The following is a 20,836-nucleotide window of genomic DNA, read 5'->3' on the forward strand; positions in this document are numbered from 1 at the left end:
ATTTACCGTGCAGAAGGAGGCCATTCGGCCCATCAAGTCTGCACCGTTTTTGGAAAGAGCACCCCACTTAAGCCCACACCTCCACCCTATCCCCGTAACCCAGTAACCCGACCTAACCTTTTTGGACACTAAGGGTCAATTTAGCATGGCCTGTCCACCAAACCTGTATATCTTTGGACTGTGGGAGGAAACCGGAGCACCCGAAGGTAACCCACGCAAACACGGCGAGAATGTGCAAACTCCGCACAGACAAGTTGGGAATCGAACCTGGGACCCTGGAGCTGTGAAGCAACAGTGCTACCATGCCACCCACGTAATTTTAGAATTGCTGTTTTGACTGGTACTTTTAAAAGTCCCTGCTATTCTGTTAGCTAGCTCTGTAATAAATTGTAATTCATTTACTAGTCGGCACCTCTCTCTAACTTCATCTGTTAGGTTGCCATTGTTTACAAAGCTTGCACCACTGCTGCGGTCTGCGCATTCCTTGTGACCCAAATAGATCTGTCCATTTAGCACCTCTATACTTACTTATATGGCAATGAGGATGTGTGAGCATCACTGCTATTGGCTTACAGTATACCGTTGAGGAATCAGTGAGTGCCCCTGGCATTGCTTGCTGACTGAGAATATGAATTCCCAGAAATAAGGCACCTCAAAAGGTTGGTGGATTTATCTCAGCTATCAATGTTGACTAGGAAACAACTAAACTCAGAAGGTTTGAGCCCTTGATTATTTCCAGTGTCATTTTGCTGAACCAGTCTTTAATTTGGTAAGGAAAAGGATTTCTAGTTCTTCTCATGTTGGATTGCTGTACAACTTGATCTTGGTTATTCACTGCAGAAGCAAAGAACCTCGATATAATGTAAATTACGAGTGCCCAAATTACATGTACCAGTAAAAATCTGAAGCTTTACACTACAGAATCAGTACTTTAAACTGATCTGAACATGTACAGTATTTTGTATAATATTTTGTACTATACACATCTGTGTATGATGCATTTCAATTATTTAACTTATAGACATTCTCATGATAATTTAGATGGTTATTGTTAGCTAGGACATTGAACTATTGGACAGTCATTTGCACAATGCCTCATTTATTGAACTTGACCTGCCTTGTTAAAGTTGTAACAATTGGTGTGAAAATGACTGATAAATGATGACACCGAGGTGTAATACTGGTGTGTCAGATTTATTTCAAATTTGCACAGTGTACAGCAAAAAAGAGCAGCATGAACAGTTTAAATAGGGTGTTTTCAACAGTTGGGGTTTTGGTCATGGAAATATGGATATGGATACACCCTCTAACCCCAGCCCAAAAACAAATCCTTGGTATCAATCATTCTGCACCTCGCTGTTAGAAAATAGCCCAACTCATTTTCAATTTTTTTTTTTTATTATTAAAAATAATTTGTATTAAGGTTTTCAGAAAATATCAATAACAAAATGAAAAAGGAACCCAACAGGGTTAAGTACAAAACATGGTCTAGAAAAGCAACCCTCCCTCCCCCCCCCCCTCCCCCCTGTACATAAATAATAAATTAACATTAACACCCCGACTTAACACAACTGGTATATACACCCCCCTGGACCCTCCAATGTAAGTAACAAAAACAGAAATAAAGTAACCCCCCACCCCCCCCCACCCCCCCCGCCCCCCGAGTTGCTGCTGCCATTGACCAATGTCTACCATTCTGCCAGGAAGTCTAAGAACGGTTGCCACTGCCTAAAGAACCCTTGTACCGACCCTCTCAAGGCGAATTTCACCCTCTCCAATTTAATGAACCCCGCCATATCGTTGATACAGGATTCCACGCTTGGGGGCCTCGCATCCTTCCACTGAAGAAGAATCCTTTGCCGGGCTACCAGGAACGCAAAGGCCAGAATACCGGCCTCTTTCCCCTCCTGCACTCCCGGCTCCTCTGCCACCCCAAATATTGTGAGCCCCCAGCCCGGTTTGACCCTGGATCCTACCACCCTGACACCGTCCTCGCTATGCCCTTCCAAAATTCCTCCAGCGCTGGGCATGCCCAGAACATATGGGTGTGATTTGCTGGGCTCCCTGAGCACCTAACACACCTGTCCTCACCCCCAAAAAAACGGTTCATCCTTATCCCGGTCATGTGTGCCCTGTGCAGCACCTTAAACTGTATGAGGCTAAGCCTCGCGCACGATGAGGAAGAGTTCACCCTCCCTAGGGCATCTACCCACGTCCCTTCCTCAATCTCCTCTCCCAACTCCTACTCCCACTTACCTTTCACCTCCACCACCGAGGCCTCCTCCTCCTCCTGCATCACCTGGTAAGTTTCCGTGATTTTCCCCACTCCCACCCACCCCCCCCCCCCCCGAGAGCACCCTGTCCTGTACTGGGTGTGGCAGTAGCCGTGGGAATTCCACCACCTGCTGTCTGGCAAACGCCCTTACCTGTAAGTACCTGAAGGCATTCCCCGGGGGGGAGCCCGTACTTCTCCTCCAGCTCACCCAGGCTCGTGAATTTCCCGTCCACAAACAGGTCCCCCAGCTTTCGTATCCCTGCCCTGTGCCACCCCGAAAACCCTCTACCTGCCCTCCCTGGGGCGAACCGATGGTTCCCCCGTATTGGGGTCCACGCTGAGGCCCCAACTTCCCCCCTATGCCGCCTCCACTGCCCCCAGATTTTGAGGGCAGCCGCCACTACCGGGCTCGTGGTATACCTCCTTGGAGGGAGCGGCAGCGGCGCCGTTGCCAGCGCCCCCAGACTCGTACCCACACAAGATGCCGTCTCCAGCCTCCTCCATGCAGCCCCCACCCCCTCCATCACCCACTTGCGCACCATCGTCGCATTGGCGGCCCAGTAGTACCCACAGAGGTTGGGCAGCGCCAGTCCCCCCTATCTCTACTCCGCTCCAGGAACACCCTTCTCACCCTCGGATTCCCTCGCGCCCACACAAACCCCATTATACTCCTGTTAACCCGCCTAAAAAAAGCCTTCGGGATAAACACGGGGAGGCACTGGAACAGGAACAAAAACCTTGGGAGCACCGTCATCTTGACTGACTGCACCCTACCCGCCAAGGACAGCGGCAACGTGTCCCACCTCTTGAACTCCATTTGCTCCACCAGCCTTGTAAAATTAAGCCTATGCAGGGCTCCCCAGCTCCTGGCCACCTGGACCCCCAAATACCTGAAGCTCCTTTCCGCCCTTTTTAGTGGGAGCTCGCCAATCCCCCTCTCCTGGTCCCCATGGGTGAACCACGAACAGCTCGCTCTTCCCCATGTTGAGCTTGTACCCCGAGAAATCCCCGAATTCCCTAAGAATCCTCATTACCTCTGGCATTCCCCCCACCGGATCCGCCACATATAGCAGCAGGTTGTCCGCATAGAGCGACACCCTATGCTCCTCCCCACCCCACACCAACCCCCTCCAGTTCCTTGACTCCCTCAGTGCCATAGCCAGGGGTTCAATTGCCAGTGCGAAGAGCAGGGGGGACAGGGGACACCCCTGCCTCGTCCCTCGATGCAACCGAAAGTACTCGGACCTCCTCCTGTTTGTGGCCACACTCGCCATCGGGACCTCATACAACAGCCTAACCCACCTGACAAACCCCTCCCCAAACCCGAACCTCTTCAGCACCTCCCACAGTTACCCCCCTCTACCCTATCGAAGGCTTTCTCAGCGTCCATCGCCACCACTATCTCCGCCTCTCCCTCCCTCGCCGGCATCATGATAACGTTCAAAAGCCTCCGCACATTCGCGTTCAACTGCCTCCCCTTCATGGATGATGTCCGGCACACAATCCTCAAAGCTAAGACCTTCGCCAGCACCTTGGCATCTACATTTAGTACCAAAATCGGTTTGTAAGACCCACACTGCAGGGGATCCTTGTCCCGCTTCAGGATCAAGGAGATCAGTGCCCGGGACATCGTCGGGGGCAAGGCCCCCCCCCCTCCCTTGCCTCATTGAAGGTCCTGGCTAGCAACGGGCCTAACAGGTCCATATATTTTTAATAGTATTCGACCGGGAAACCGTCCGGCCCCAGTGCCTTCCCCACCTGCATGCTTCCTATCCCTTTGGTCAGCTCCTCCAGCCCAATTGGAGCCCCCAATCCTGCCACCAGTCCCTCTTCCACCTTTGGAAACCACAGTTGGTCCAGGATTCGGCCCATCCCTCCCTCCTCCCGTGGGGGCTCGGATCGGTACAATTCCACGTAAAAGTCCCTGAAGACCCCATTGATGCCAACCCCACTCCGCACCATGCTCCCTCCCCTGTCCTTAACTCCCCCGATCTCCCTAGCTGCGTCCCGCTTCCGAAGCTGATGATCCAGCATCCGGCTTGCCTTTTCCCCATACTGGGCCCCCTGGGGCTTCCTCCACTGCACCTCCGCCTTCCTGGTGGTCACCAGGTCGAATTCGGCCTGGAGGCTGCGCCTCTTCAACAATCCTTCCTCGGGCACCTCCGCACACCTCCTGTCTACCCTCACCATCTCCCCCACCAGCCTCTCCCTCTCCCCCCGCTCCCTCCGCTCCTTATGGGCCCTAATGGAGATCAGCTCTCCCCTCACCACTGACTTCAGTGCCTCCCATACCATCCCCACTCGGACCTCCCCATTGTCGTTGGTCTCCAAGTACCTCTCTATACTTCCTTGGACCCGCTCGCTCACCTCCTCGTCCGCCAACAGCCCCACCTCCAAGCGCCACAACGGGCGCTGGTCTCTCTCCTCCCCCATCTCCAAGTCCACGCAATGCGGGGCGTGGTCTGAAATGGCTATTGCCGAATACTCAGTATCCTCTAGTCCCGCTATCAGCGCCCCACTCAAAATGAAAAAGTCGATTCGGAAATAAGCCTTATGGACATGTGAGAAGAATGAAAATTCCCTAGCCCCCGGCCTTGCAAATCTCCAAGGGTCCACCCCTCCCATCTGGTCCATAAATCCCCTTCAGCACTCTAGCCGCTGCCGGCTTCCTACCCGTCCTAGACCTGTAGCGATCCAGTGCCGGATCCAGCACCGTGTTAAAGTCTCCCCCCATTATCAGGCCCCCCACTTCCAAGTCTGGGATCCGACCCAACATACACCGCATAAAACCCGCATCGTCCCAATTCGGGACATACACATTGACCAGCACCACCCTCTCCCCTTGCAGCTTACCACTTACCATTACGTACCTACCGCCATTATCTGCCACAATGCTCGACGCCTCGAATGGTACCTTCTTTCCCACCAAGATCGCCAGCCCTCGATTTTTGGCTTCCAGCCCCGAGTGAAACACCTGACCTACCCACCCTTTCCTCAATCTTACCTGGTCTGCCACCTTCAGGTGTATCTCCTGGAGCATAACCACATCCGCCTTGAGCCCCTTCAGGTGTGCGAACACGCGGGCCCGCTTAACCGGCCCATTCAGTCCCCTTACATTCCAGGTTATCAGCCGGATCAGGGGGCTACCCGCCCCCCCTCCCTGCCAACTAGCCATAACCCCTCCTCGGCCAGCCACGCGCCCGCACCCCACACCCGGCCCGTTCCCCACGGCGGCATATCCCTGTCTTGACCTCCCCCACTCGCTCCAGCTCCCCCTTGACCATAGCAGCAGCAACTCGATCCCCCCCCCCCCCCCCCGCCCCGCCCCGGGCTAGGACCCATCCTAGCTGATTTACTCCCCCCATTGCACTTCCGCAAGTCAGCTGACTCCTGCTGACCCCGGCCACTCCCGCCTCTCCTTCGACTCCTCCCATTGTGTGGCACACCCTCCTCTCCCGTTCCCCATCCATAGGCTCTCCCCCTTCCATTCTAAGCGTGGGAAACAACGCTCGCTTCCCCGCCCCAGCCCCGCCCCCTCCAGTCTTCAGCGCGGGAAAAAGCCCGTGCTTTCCACCTACCCGGCCCCGCCACCTCTGAAGCAGAGCCTTTTACAGGCCCAGTCCCCTCACCTCTGACTCGGGCCTCCCCCTCCCCCGCGGGGCCCCATTTCACCGCCGGCCACCACCACTGTTCCGTTTACCTAACCCCCTCCATGAGCCCCCCCCCCCCCCGACCAACCCAACCAAAACAGTGCCCAACCCACCCCAACCACCCTCACCAACCCGAAAGAGAAAAACACAGAGAAAGAGAAACCAGGAGCAAAGCAAAGGCACCCCCCCTCAAAAAAAATTAACATATCAACCGCAGTCCCTGTGGTAATACCAGGTATTGCGGTACCTGAGAGGTGGATGACCATTGGTTAGACCCAGGAGTCTACCATTGGCTGATGTACGTAGCTCCGCCCTGAGAGGCGGAGTATAAGGACCGGTGCCGTCCCAGCAGCCTTCACTTTCTGTATCGAAGCTGCTGGGGAACAGTTCTAGCAGATTAAAGCCTTCAGTTATGAATCACTTTGTCTTGAGAGTAATTGATTGCGCATCAATTTAATCTGCTACAACTTCAGTTGGAAGGATGGATCTCCGTATCAAACCGGAGTGCCTTCAGCTCAGCCCCCACGCGGACAACTCTGCTGCTATTTTCAAACATTGGCTGGTGTATTTCAAGGGCTACCTCAACACGGCCGCCGACACCCCCACGGAAGGACAAAAGATGCATCTCCTACGCTCACGGGTCAGCCCTGGGATCTACCCTCTTATCGAGGAGGCGGAGAATTATGCTGCCGCGATCAAGCTGCTAGAAGGACATTATATCAGTCCTGTGAACCAGGTCTACACTCGTCACCTGCTGGCGACTAGGAGGCAAAGCCCTGAGGAAACGTTGGAAGACTTCTACCGGGCGCTGCTGGTGCTGGGCCGAAACTGTGGCTGCCCGCCAGTTTCGGGGAGCGAGCACACGGAACTTTTGATCAGGGATGCTTTCCTGGCAGGTATGACCACCCCCGGTATCCGCCGAAGGCTCCTAGAAATGGACACTCTGGGACTTACAGAGGCACGGGCCCTGGCAGGGTCCATGGACATTGCCTATAAAAACGCGCTGTCCTTTGCACCCGATCACGCGGTGGCCCCCTGGGCTACGTGGCATCCCGTAAAGGCAGCCCCTCAGACCTTTCCCCTGACCCCGAAAGCCTGCGCGGCGAGACGGCCTGCTAACGCTGCCGGACACCACTGTTTCTTCTGCGGGCAGGCGAATCATCCCCGCCCACGCTGCCTGGCCCGCACTGCCACCTGCAAAGGGTGCGGCAAGAAGGGCCACTATGTGGGGGTCTGCCAGGCCGTGGTCTCCAGCGACTATCGGGAACCCCCCTTTCAGGCCCCGACCAACCAGCGCTCACCGCCACCCCCCCTATCCTAAGGCCACGTGCGACCATTTTGCCCCCCGGACACCACGCTGGACAGGTGGGCGCCGCCATTTTGTCCCTCGCCGCTGCCATCTTCTTCATCCCCGGACACCATGTGCAACCCATGGGTGACGCCATCTTGGATGGGGCCCCAGGCCCCAGCACAGCCGACTACATGCTGCCCGACCAGAACTCTCAATTACTTTAGCTGGCCTCGGTGACTCTGGAACAGAGTCGGCCCGGGCGCTTGCAACAGCTACAACGACGATCTCCATCAACAGCCACGAGACGTCTTGCCTGATTGACTCTGGGAGCACGGAAAGCTTTGTTCACCCCGACACGGTAAGGCACTGTTCTCTTGTCACCCATCCCATAACTCAAAGGATCTCCCTGGCCTCCGGGTCACACTCGGTGGAGATAAAGGGGTTCTGCCTAGCGAACCTCACTGTCCAAGGCAGGGAATTCCGCAATTTCCGCCTGTACGTCCTGCCGCACCTCTGCGCAGCCACCCTCCTTGGGCTGGATTTCCAGTGCCATTTGCAAAGCCTGACTTTTAAATTCGGCGGCCCTATACCCCCCCTTACTGTCTGCGGCCTCGCGACCCTTAAGGTCGACCCGCCTTCCCTGTTTGCGAACCTCACCCCGGATTGCAAACCCGTCGCCACCAGGACCAGACAGTACAGTGCCCAGGACCGGACCTTTATCAGGTCGGAGGTCCAAAGGCTGCTGAGGGAAGGGGTCATCAAAGTGAGCAACAGTCCCTGGAGAGCTCAAGTCGTGGTGGTAAAGACTGGGGAGAAACATAGGATGGTCATTGACTACAGTCAGACCATCAACAGGTTTACGCAGCTGGATGCGTACCCTTTCCCCTGTATAGCCGACCTGGTGAACAGGGCCGCACAATACAAGGCTTTCTCCACGGTGGATCCCAAGTCTGCCTACCACCAGCTACCCCTCCGTAATGGTGACCGCCAGTACACTGCCTTCGAAGCAGACTGGCGGCTCTATCACTTTTTAAGGGTTCCCTTCGGTGTCACGAACGGGGTCTCGGTCTTCTGTGCAATGTTCCCGTATCTGGATTACGTCACCATCTGCGGCCATGACCAGTAGGGCCACGACACCAACCTCCACAAATTTCTCCAGACCGTGAAAATCCTTAACCTGACATACAATAAAGATAAATGCGTGTTTAGCACCGACCGTCTAGCCATTCTAGGCTACGTAATGCGAAGTGGAGTCATAGGCCCCGACCCTGAGCGCATGCGCCCCCTCATGGAGTTCCCCCTCCCTCACTGCCCCAAGGCCCTAAAGCGCTGCCTTGGGTTCTTCAGCTATTACGCACAGTGGGTCCCCAACTACGCAGACAAAGCCCGACCCCAGATCCAGTCCACAACCTTCCCACTGTCGACGGAGGTCTGCCAGGCCTTCAGCCGCATCAAAGCAGACATTGCAAAAGCCACAATGCGCGCCATCGACGAGTCCCTCCCCTTACAGGTTGATAGCGATGCGTCCGACGTAGCTCTGGTGGCCACCCTCAACCAAGTGGGCTGCCTGTGGCTTTCTTCTCCCGTACCCTCCATGCTTCCGAAATTCGACACTTCTCGGTCGAAAAGGAGGCCCAGGCCATAGTAGAAGCTGTGCGACACTGGAGGCATTACCTGGCCGGCAGGAGATTCACTATCCTCACGGACCAACGGTCGGTCGCCTTCATGTTCGATAATGCGCAGCGGGGCAAGATTAAGAACGACAAGATCTTGCGGTGGAGGATAGAACTCTCCACCTACAATTACGAGATCTTGTACCGTCCGGGGAAGTTAAGCGAGCCTTCCGATGCCCTGTCCCGCGGCACATGTGCCACCGCACAAGTGGACTGCCTATGATCCCTCCACGAGGACCTCTGCCACCCGGGGGTCACTCGTTTTTTTCATTTTATCAAGACCCGCAACCTGCCCTACTCCATCGAGGAGGTCAGGACCGTCACCAGGGACTGCCAAATCTGCGCGGAGTGCAAACCGCACTTGAGGGTGCACCTGATAAAGGCTTCCCGTCCCTTTGAACGCCTCAGCATGGATTTCAAAGGCCCCCTCCCCTCCACCGACCGCAACACGTACTTCCTTAACGTGATTGACGAGTACTCCCGGTTCCCATTCGCCATCTGCTGCCCAGACATGACCGCAACCACCGCCATCAAGGCCCTCCAGGGTATCTTTACACTGTTCGGTTTCCCTGCGTACATTCACAATGATAGGGGGTCCTCTTTTATGAGCGATGGACTGCGGCAATTCCTGCTCAGCAAGGGCATCGCCTCGAGCAGGACGACAAGTTACAACCCCCGGAGAAACGGGCAGGTAGAGAGGGAGAACGGAACGGTCTGGAAGACCGTCCTGCTGGCCCTACGGTCCAGGAATCTCCCAGTCTCCCGCTGGCAGGAAGTCCTCCCAGTGGCCCTCCACTCCATCCGGTCACTGCTCTGTACAACCACAAATCAGACACCTCATGAACGTCTCCTTGTTTTCCCGAGGAAGTCCTCCTCCAGGACCTCGCTCCCAACCTGGCTAGCGACACCCGGACCCATCCTGCTTCGGAAACATGTGAGGGCGCACAAGTCGGACCCGTTGGTTGAGAGGGTCCACCTGCTGCACGCCAACCCCCAGTATGCCTATGTAGCGTTCCCTGACGGCCGCCAAGACACGGTCTCCCTTCTGGACCTTGCGTCCGCCGGAACCCCACACGCACCCGAACCATTGCCCACACCCCAACCCTCCCCACAGCACCTAACTGGAGGGTCAGTACTCCCGCCACTCCTGCCTAGGCCCGACCACACACCGACGCCCCCTACAGGCGCTTCCCCCCCTGTCCACCTTTTGCTCCAACAGCGCCGCCTAGGGGTGATGAAGCTGCCTGGGAGAACGACATCATGCTCCCGGAGTCTCAACCGCCGGGACCCCCATCAGAATCACCGCCGAAGCCCAGACGCTCCAGAAGGACGACCAGGCCACCCGATCGACTGATTGCTGCACTATGCACACTTTGTTAATACCCTCGACATCACGGTACCTCCATACCTGATCATACCATGCGAAAGGCGAGTATTAAAGCTGGCCATCACCCCGCCGGGCTCTTGTTTGACAGGGGGTGAATGTGGTAATACCAGGTATTGCGGTACCTGAGAGGTGGATGACCATTGGTTAGACCCAGGAGTCTACCATTGGCTAATGTACGTAGCTCCGCCCTGAGAGGTGGAGTATAAGAACCGGTGCCATCCCAGCAGCCTTCATTTTCTGCATCAACGCTGCTGGGATAGAGTTCTAGCAGATTAAAGCCTTCAGTTATGAATCACTTCGTCTTGAGAGTAATTGATTGCACATCAGTCCCCAAACGCCCATCCCGACCCTCAATCTGTGTCCAGCTTCTCGGCCTGAACAAAGGCCCACGCCTCCTCCGGAGACTCAAAATAATGGTGACGGTCCTTGTAGGTGACCCACAGTCATGCCAGCTGCAACATGCCAAACTTCACCCCCTTCCTGTGCAGCACCGCCTTCGCTCGATTGTACCCGCCCTCCTCTTCGCCACCTCCGCATTCCAGTCCTGGTATATTCGAACCTCCGTGTTCTCCCACCTGCTGCTCCTCTCCTTCTTGGCCTACCTGAGCACACACTCCCGATCAACGAACCGATGGAACCTCACCAGCACCGCCCACGGAGGCTCGTTAGCCTTGGGCCTCCTCGCCAGCTCTCTACGGGCCCCTTCCAGCTCCAGGGGCCCCTGGAAGGACCCCGCTCCCATCAGCGAGTTCAACATGGTGACCACATAGGCCCCCACGTCCGGCCCCTCCAGCCCCTCCGGGAGACCCAGAATCCACAGATTCTTCCGCCTCGACCGATTCTCCATCTCCTCGAACCGCTCCTGCCATTTCTTGTGGAGCGCCTCATGCGCCTCCACCTTTACCGCCAGGCCTAAGATCTCGCCGTCGTTGTCGGAGATCTTTTGTCGAGCCTCGCGGATCGCCACCCCCTGGGCCGTCTGTGTCTCCAGCAGCTTATCAATAGAAGCCTTCATCGTGTGGGCGAATAAGACCCTGAGGGGAAGGAGAGGGTTCCTGGAACGCAGTAGGGACCGAGGAGGGCTGGCGCTGCCAAACCTAGGGAGCTACTACTGGGCAGCAAATGTGGCGATGATCCGCAAGTGGGTTATGGAGGGAGAAGGGGCGGCATGGAAGAGGTTGGAGATGGTGTCCTGTAAAGGAACGAACTTGGGGGCGTTGGTGATGGCACCGCTGCCACTCTCGCCATCAAAGTATACCATGAGCCCGGTGGTGGCGGCAACGTTAAGGATCTGGGGCCAGTGGAGATGGCACAGAGGTGCAGTGGGAGCCTCGGTGTGGTCCCCGATCAGGGGTAACCACCGGTTTGTCCCGGGGAAGATGGACGGGGGGTTCCAGGGCTGGCATCGGGCGGGGATTAGAAGAATGGGGGACCTGTTCATTGACGGGACATTTGCGAGCCTAGGGGCACTGGAGGAGAAGTTTGAGTTACCCCCGGGAAATGCATTTAGATATATGCAGGTGAGGGCTTTTGTGAGGCGACAGGTCAGGGAATTCCCGTTGCTCTCGGCACAGGAAATTCAAAACAGGGTGATCTCGGGTGTATGGGTCGGGGAGGGCAAGGTTTCGGCAATACACCAAGAGATGAAAGAAGAGGGGGAAGCCCTAGCAGAAGAGTTGAAGGGTAAATGGGAGGAGGAGTTGGGGAGGAGATCGAGGAAGGTTTGTGGGCTGATGCCCTGGGTAGGGTTAATTCCTCCTCCTCATGTGCCAGGCCCAGCCTGATACAATTTAAGGTGGTTCACAGAGCGCACTTGACGGGGGCGAGGTTGAGTAGGTTCTTTGGGGTAGAGGACAGATGTGGAAGGTGTTCAGGGAGTCCGGCGAACCATGTCCACATGTTTTGGTCATGCCCGGCACTGGAGGGGTTCTGGAGAGGAGTGGCGGGAGCAATATCTCAGGTGGTGAAAGTCCGGGTCAAGCCAAGCTGGGGACTAGCAATATTCGGAGTAGTGAATGAGCCAGGAGTGCAGGAGGCGAAAGAGGCCGGCATTCAGGCCTTTGCGTCCCTAGTAGCCCGACGAAGGATCTTGCTAATGTGGAAGGAGGCGAAGCCCCCCAGCGTGGAGGCCTGGATAAACGACATGGCTGGGTTCATAAAGCTGGAGAGGATTAAGTTTGCCTTGAGAGGTTCTGTGCAGGGGTTCTACAGGCGGTGGCAACCGTTCCTAGCCTACCTCATGGAGCGTTAGAGGAAGATCGGTCAGCAGCAGCAGCAACCCTTGGGGGGGGGGGGGGGAAAACGAGAGATTGTTTGAGGGGATGGATGAGCGGGAGATAACATGGAGGGTGGGGGAAACTGGCACGTGCGGGCGAGAGCCAGTGTATAAAGCTATGTAAATATACCATTTTGCCATGTATATATCTTGCTCAGTGCGATTTTGTGTTATTTTGTTACGGGGGGGGGGGGGGGGGGGGGGGGGGGGTTATTGTTTGTAAGGGGAAAAAATTGTGTTGTTAAAAAACTTTAATAAATATATATATTTTTTAAAAATAGAAGCCTTCATCGGCTCTAGCAGGTCCGCTTTAATCTCTCTGAAGCAGCGCTGGATACCCTCCTGCTGCTCCTCCGCCCACTGCATCCACGCTGCCTGGTCTCCGCCCGCCGCCATTTTATTCTTCTCCCCTTGCACCTTCTTCGGGTCCACCACCACCTTTATAGTCGCCCCGCTTCTAGTAGAAGCCAGATACTATCGGGAAGCTGTTATAATCTCCTTCCCACACCGGGAAACGTCGAAAAAGTGCCTTTGGGGACCCTGAAAAGAGCCCAAAAGTCCATTTTTGCGGGAGATGCCGAATGTGCGACCTAGCTCCGCATAGCCACAACCGGAAGTCGTCCTTCTCAATTTTTGACACAAAGCCCTGACTCCCACATAAATTTTTGCAGCCCCCAATTTTTACAAAGCTTTTGGCTGAAAAAGATGTGTGGCTGATTAACTGAAGCTTATATTGTAGAGCACTGTTGGGCATCTTATTCCAATTTTCAACCTTACTCTTCTGTAAATAGTGAATACCACTGGATTGGATCCACAGACACCAACAATCTTTTTTTTAGAAAATATTTTATTAAGGCATTCATAATTTTAACAATTTTAACAATCAGGTTTTAACAAGAACAAAACAATATAACCACTATATTCCCCTGTCCAGTAACAAACCCCAGCCAACATGGCTTACACAAACAGGACCTCCTTCCCCAGCCTCCTTTCCACTAGTTTTCCTGACCTTATCTGACCCCCATGCCTCCTTTCCCGCCACCCCCCCCCCCCCTCCTCTCCTCCCCTGCTGACAGCTTAATTTTTCTCGAAGAAGTCGATGAACGGCTGCCACCTCCAGGCAAACCCCTGCAGCGATCCCCTCAAGGCGAATTTGATTTTCCCGAGTCTGAGAAACCCCGCCATGTCACTAACCCATACCCCGACTTGGTGGATTCCGAGTCCCTCCATCCTAATAGGATCCGTCTCCGGGCCACCAGGGAGGCAAAGACCAGGCCATCAGCCTCTCGCACTCCCTGGGCTCCCGCATCTTCCAACGCACCAAAGATCGCAACCTCTGGACTTGGTACCACCCTCACTTTTAATACCTCTGACAGGACGTCAGCAGACACCAACAATCTTAAGGTGCCTCCATCAGGCAGTTATTTTTTTCATGTTAAGGGTTTCGACAGGGTGCATCCACACACTGTTCAAGCACTAGGGGGTGCTTCAAAACCAAACATAATCCTATCCTCACAAGGATGATCACACACATGTATTTTCCCAGCGTAGTAATTGGAAAGATTCTGTAGCTTTCAGCAGGTAATGGGTGCAAAAATATAATAGATTGAGACTGAAAAGCATCAGACTGTAAACTTCAACTTTACACCAAGTTCACCCGTGTATAGTTTCTATACCAATTTAACATTATTTTAGTGACTTGTGAAGATTTATGTACAAAACAGCATTATTTATTTGATTCTGTCTGCTGTACTTGCAAACAGCAGAACCTGATTTTTTTTATCATGTGGATTTGTTCAGCATAATATGCCGGAGTGGTCTGCAGCATGATTTGGAGCCACTGTTTGTGGTGGTGGGGGTTACTTCGGGGCCCTTGGTGATCCCTCACGACACTGAGGAGTTCCGGAAAGTGGAGCTCCCCTCCCCACTTTACAAAACGGGCGATGTGCGGCCTGGGCTGGTTTTGAGCAGCGGTAGGAACGAGAGTGCCCGGCCCCAGTTGCCGGGAGGGAGCATTAGAATGACGGAGCGCCGAGGAGAGGGGAGCGTGTTTGATGTGACCCCCCCCCCCCCCCCCCCAGTAACCGAGCGGGTGAGGGCGGCGGTTGTGGATAGATTTTAAATATCCCCCGGCAAACAAACACACAGCCCAGACTATTGTGTTGGTTAAAGCGGCCGAGGTGTCTCCGCTCTTGGTCCTGGCTCCCTTCCCCCCCCTCAACATTCAGGGTGTGTAAATGGGAATACAGCAGCACCGCATGGAATTGCTGCACACTTCAGCATTTATAACGCCCGGGTCCACGATGGCATCTGGAATTAAACCCTCTCCTCTGAAATGTGTGCTGTGCCAGCAAGTTGCTGCATGACTCTGACGCTGAAATGACCTGGGGGACAAATAAGCTCATTGCTGTAGACAAATGGTCCCCCTGTGTGTGGTGCACTCATTAAGTCACAGCTCTCCCCTGAGAGGCTTCATCTGCAAAAAGGGCCTCACCAGCCAAACTGGCCACCCTATCTCCAATGCTTTGGCAACTGATGAACACATAACGGTCAAAAAACTGACTTTAAAATCTTGCTGTGACTTTCCTCCCTAGTTGCTGGCGGCAGTGTTGACGACATTAGGGATGGATTTCTGGAGACTCGGGGGGCAATCTTAAGAGGGTGGCAATCCTGCTCACAGCATAATGTAAGCACTGCTTATTGACAAATTGTAAATAAACGCTGGTGAAACTTGAATTTAATTAAAAAATCTGGACTGTCTGGCAAGTGTGAAGAGACCAGCAGGTGGACTCAGAGCACCTGGCTGGCCCTGCAACGTTCAGCTCGCCCTTTTTCAGAAACTGCAGATATGCAGACTGTCAGTCCCATTGTGGGACCGTTGGGGCGAGCGTCAGAAATTATTGTGCTAAAACAATCGCTAAATGACTCCTATGCGTTTAACTTAAAAATAGTCCAGGAATAAGTGGAATATTGTATAAAGAATCTTAAATGATCTGTGTATGGTCAATATGCAACAGCCTGGAACAAAAGTTTTAGACCAAGAGAGGGATGCAGATCAGTATTATACGCATAAACATTAGGAAATTTGTGTGGATGATTAAGATGTAATCAGTATAATGTTAAATTGAAATGAGGTGCTCTCCAGGGTCGGTACAGACTCAGTGGGCCAAATGGCCTTCTGCACTGTAGGAATTATATGGTTCTATACCAAATGGGAGCTAACTGGACCCATCAGTTCGCTAACCAGAAATGCATGCTTTGTACGAAGTGGACAGGTGCCTGGTGACATGGATTCCCAATTCTCTTTCCAATTGGTTATGACCACAAAAATGATCAGTTTTCACAGCTACCTTGTAAAGAGAGCAAAGTGTTTGTTCACCTGCTGCCTGGTGAAAGTATCAACGACATGCAAACTTCAAAAAACTACACGTGGTTGATTTCATGGGGTTTCTTTGATGTTATTACCCACTTCAGGAAGCCGTTTTGCAGTATAGGAAATGTCGTAAGTTAGATCTTAGCAGTAGTGATAATGAAATGACTACTTTAAAATGACAATTCAAATGAACTGTTGTGAAGTGGAAGGAATGGAACGTTGAATGCAAAGTAGCATTTAATTTATTTGACCACCATTAAATTAACAGTCAATCATTGCCCTATCTGACTTTGTTATTAAAACCTCGAAAATAAAACACCAGTGGAACATACTCCTTGATTGGTTAAAGAAAAATAGTTAAACCTTGGGCTGAGTTTCATCCAGTGTTAAAATATGCATCTGAATGTGTAAGTTGCTGAGAGTATTCAAAATATTTCTCACCTGTCAGTTTGCAAATTTAATCATAACTTAATTGTAACTTTAGAAAAATAATGCCTGCGGAGAATTATTTCTAAAATATTGACAGGATTTTGGGTGTTTATTTGTCAATAAGTTAAATTGATTTTGGGCATGTACTATAAATATTCTATATTATTGTATTTGCAGTATTTTGCCACTGCCATGCTGGATCAGACAGGGAATGCATGGATTCCATCACATTTAGGAGCGATACAGTGCTTTCTGATGTCCACATGTACACACCAAATATTAGGCACCTAATGGTGAGACTAAATGCAGTCGGACAACCAGGTACTGTCTGAGAATAATGTTACATCGTATTTTCCATTACATTCTTTTGACTGTTCTCACTACTTCTGGAATTTTGCTGAGGCAGGTGAAACAAATGGAAGATACCCCAATAAAAAAAAAATCAAGATTGATTTTGTTCTCTTTCCTCTGTTTCGAGATAGGTATGATTTCTTTATCTGGAAAAAAAATGTAATGGATTTGTTTTACAATTTTGTTTTATGTGCTGGATGTACATCAGGTTACAATGTCATTGGTCACTTCCATAAGTGTCCTTAATACCCCCCACAAACTGAAAGTGCCACCTTCCACCATCTGATTTTCTCCTGGTCATCGGATGAATATTCATTTAGACTGAGGCTAAAACTATAAGCACGTACCCGTGCTTGATATAAACAGTATTTTCACATTAACTGCAGTGTTTAACAATCTCTTTAATACCAAGCCAAAAAAGTTTATTTTCCTGTATTAACATTAAACATGACATTGATCTTTGAAATAATGAGGTTTAGTTCTGACATGGCAATGCCAGATCTAGCTCATTGTCTCTTCCGGCTTTAAACTCACTGACAGCCAAGTTCAAACCCACGCTTAAAAATTCCTGGTGGTTGAGTTGCCCATCAAAAGAATATTTGGTCCTGAGCTTCTCTCAGGCTTGACCAAAGACTTCACCACAGTCACGTTTGCCAATCGAAACCACCCTCCTGGGATGTCAGCAAACTAGGATGTTTGAAATTGAATGATTTGCTTTGATTCATTGACTTATACCAAGTTGTCTGAATTAGCTGGTAGGTGGAAAATTGTGTCAGTGGAAGTAATTTAGGTAACCAAGGACATGAAATTAAGACAGTTGGTCATAAAAGACAAAGGAAGATGCGAATATTTTTCCTTAAGTGAGTTGGTATGACCTAAAATGCTTTGCTTGAAAGGGTGGTGGAGGCAGTAACTTTCAGAACTGAATTCACTATATTTAAACAGTGTTTTGAGGAAAGTGCGGGGCTGTGGGTCTAACTGGATATCTCTTTCAAAGAGAAAAATGGGCTGAATGGCTTCTTTCTGTGCTATGCATTTCTATGGGCTACTAATCTACCCAACCAAAGTGTGAAGCTGACCAAGAACGTAGTTATATCCAAATAAAGATGTTAAGAAAAGCTTCTGAAATGTAAAGAATTGACTCCTTTTTCATCCCAGACAAGTAAAAGAAAATTCTGTAACTGCTAAAAACTACGGCCAGGAATAAGTAGAGCAAGCCATGATCCAAATATTCCAACAGATAAAAATGTTTTTGGCACAATTCTCATATGAAAAAACATCACTATTTTTCATCAATGTAAGGAATTAATCTTGCATTTTCTTTTCATAATTTCACCAACTTTTGTAATCCGGGTAACATTGATGCAACCAACACATCATTGGTGGTGTTGCAAAAATGTACATTAATACTTTGGACCTGGTGAGATGTCGCATGTTAACTATTTAAAGCTATCCTAAATTATTCTTTTAATTCATTTTGCAGTTTTTGTGTCAAAGTTCAAAATTCTACGGAATATTCATGTATGCAGCAAAGACGATATAGGGGACCTGAGCAATGAAGAAAACAGAGTGCTCATTGATGTAGAAAATGCTTCAACTGGTCAGGTTGGTTGCAGCAATACTGTTGCAAATGAAAAGAAAGTTGATGACAAAAAAGAGACTGTGCCCACTGAAATCCTGCTGGATGACGACGGAGATCTGGATGTTATTCGCAGACCTAGTGACTTCCTTAATTCTTGTGACACAAATCTAAAGAGAGAGAAAGTGAATCCCACAATCATACGTAAAGGTGAAGAGTTACCCTTCGAGGAGTATGATGAGGACTGGAGTATTTGCAGTGAGATCAGAATAGGTAAGTCAGTGAAAATGCTCAAGTGCCTCGGGTGTCTCATGTGACAGAACAAATTACATTTTTGAATGTTTGAACAGGCACATGCTAATAAAATGGCTGCCCTTTGTCTTAATAAGAAATTGTGAACCTCGTTAAGTTTAATTTTTTTACACTTTGTAACCGATTAAGTAAAGTAATTATCCTGCTTATGTTTTACAATCTTGTAGGGCAGATTGGTGCCTTTACTCTGTATAGTCCACATATGGTTCCAGCCACCACACCTTAGCAAGGACATATTGGTCTTTGAGGGTTTGCAGTGTAGATTTGCCAGAATGATACCTGGACTCCAACAGTTAAATTACAAAAAGAGATTACCACAAACTATGTTCATATTCCCTGGAATTTAGAAGGTTAAGAGTGATTTGATGATTTCAAGATATTATAGGATCATAGAATTTACAGTGCGGAAGGAGGCCATTTGGCCCATCAAATCTGCACCGGCCCTTGGAAAGGGCACCCGACTTTAACCCACACCTCCACCTTATCCCAGTAACCACACCTAACTTTTCTCATGAACTAATTTTTTTAAATGCCAGTACTTGAAAACTCAAAGTATTTATTGCAAATATACATAAATGTTCCCAGGTTGCAAAAGATTTAGCTGCATATTGAACAATAAATGGTTTCCAGTTTGTAGAGGGTGCAAGCTCCACTTGCAGAAGTGACTGGTGATGCTCAGTACAACTGCAGACCAGAAGTTTATTGTCCATTTTTTCATTCTATTTAATCTTGTTAAGATTCTTTTGCCTCCAGATATTTGCTTCCACCCTGGTTGGAATAGCAATACACCAACCGAGAAAACATTACTGACCATACCTTTCTGCTTCCCAAATTTACTATTAGGTAATTAGAATCATAGGATCTCTACATTGCAGAAGGAGGCCATCCAGAAGGAATTATTAAGGGGAACAGACATGGTAGTTGGAGTGAAAGTATTGAGGAACCTAGGACTGGACAGCAGCACGGTCTAAACATTAGAAACTGGCCTTTTAGGATTGAAATTAGGAAGCATTTCTACATACAAATGATGTTAGAAGTTTGGAACTCTCTTCCACAAATGTCAAAAGATGCTAGGTTAGTTGTTTATTTTAAATCTATGCTTAATAGCTTTATATTAGCCGACGTGGGGCAGCATTGCTGCCTCATGGCGCCGAGGTCCCAGGTTCGATCCCAGCTCTGGGTCACTGGCTGTGTGGAGTTTGCACATTCTCCCCATGTTTGCGTGGGTTTTGCCCCCACAACCCAAAGATGTGCAGGTTAGGTGGATTGGCCACGCTAAATTGCCCCTCAATTGGGAAAATGAATTGGGTACTCTTAAGTTTTAAAAAAAAAACATTAGCTGAGTTATGAAGGAATATGGGACAAAGATGGGTGTATGGAGTTAGACTGCAGATCAGCCATGAGCGCAATAAATGGCGGAACAGGCTTGTGTGGTGAAATGACCTATTCTTGTTCTTATGTTCATTTGTTTAGTTTTATAAAAGATCAACTGCAGAGCTGTTGTACATCTTACAATCTTACAATCATTTTAGAATTACTTTGGCCCAAAAGCCCCCCTAGCACGCTACCATTATAAGTGCAGCACAAAGGTTACAATTTAGTCCCTAGGCAGGGATGAAAAAAAAGCAATAAAATCACCATGAATAGGACAAATTTAATCAGGATTTTCTGAAACATGTTGCTTTGTTTATTATAGAAATATTGTGTGCTACAGAAGAAAAATGTAAGCAAGATTTTGAATGATTTGTGAAGGAGATCACCCATATCGTGATACCACAGAACTGTGACAACTGTTCAAATTAATATTAGAAACACACTGCCTACCACAATACATATTAGCACACAAGTTAGAGATGGATTATTTTATAAGGACAGAAGCATCATACAATGTAAAACAGACAATTTTGTACCTATAATGTGGGATTGGAGAACAAGAATAAAGTCTTGCTACAGGCATACAGGGTATTTGTGAGACCTTATCTGGATTATTCTGTGCAGTTTTGTTCCCCACATTTAAGAAAGGATATACTGGCATTGGGGATGGTTCAGCAAAGGTTCACTAAGTTTGTCCCCGGGATGAGACGGTTGTCCTATGATGAGAGGCTGAGCATGTTGGGCTTATATTCTCTGGAATTTGGAAGAACGAGATGCGATCTCATTGAAACCCACAAAATTCGAAAGGGACTTGATCGGGTAGATACTGAGAGATTGTTTAAACAGGTTGGGGAACCTAAAACACAG

The 20,836-nt window shown here is 50.3% G+C and overlaps 1 protein-coding gene across 8 annotated transcripts in view; it reads left to right on the forward strand.

Moving 5' to 3' along the window:
• The first annotated feature begins 574 nt into the window (after positions 1–574).
• Positions 575–20,836, forward strand: part of mettl22 (methyltransferase 22, Kin17 lysine) — a 101,675-nt gene continuing 81,413 nt past the window's right edge. The window contains exons 1-4 of one of the 8 annotated variants that reach the window (XM_072481269.1): positions 575–659; positions 15,146–15,237; positions 16,531–16,674; positions 18,188–18,556. In XM_072481269.1, coding sequence (XP_072337370.1) covers positions 16,569–16,674; positions 18,188–18,556 — 475 coding nt within the window. In that variant the 5' untranslated portion in view covers positions 575–659; positions 15,146–15,237; positions 16,531–16,568. The other 7 variants (XM_072481273.1, XM_072481271.1, XM_072481274.1 and 4 more) reach the window with 7 other exon arrangements.

The sequence above is a fragment of the Scyliorhinus torazame genome, chromosome 17, assembly GCF_047496885.1.
Source record: "Scyliorhinus torazame isolate Kashiwa2021f chromosome 17, sScyTor2.1, whole genome shotgun sequence".
NCBI classification, from domain to species: Eukaryota; Metazoa; Chordata; class Chondrichthyes; order Carcharhiniformes; family Scyliorhinidae; genus Scyliorhinus; species Scyliorhinus torazame.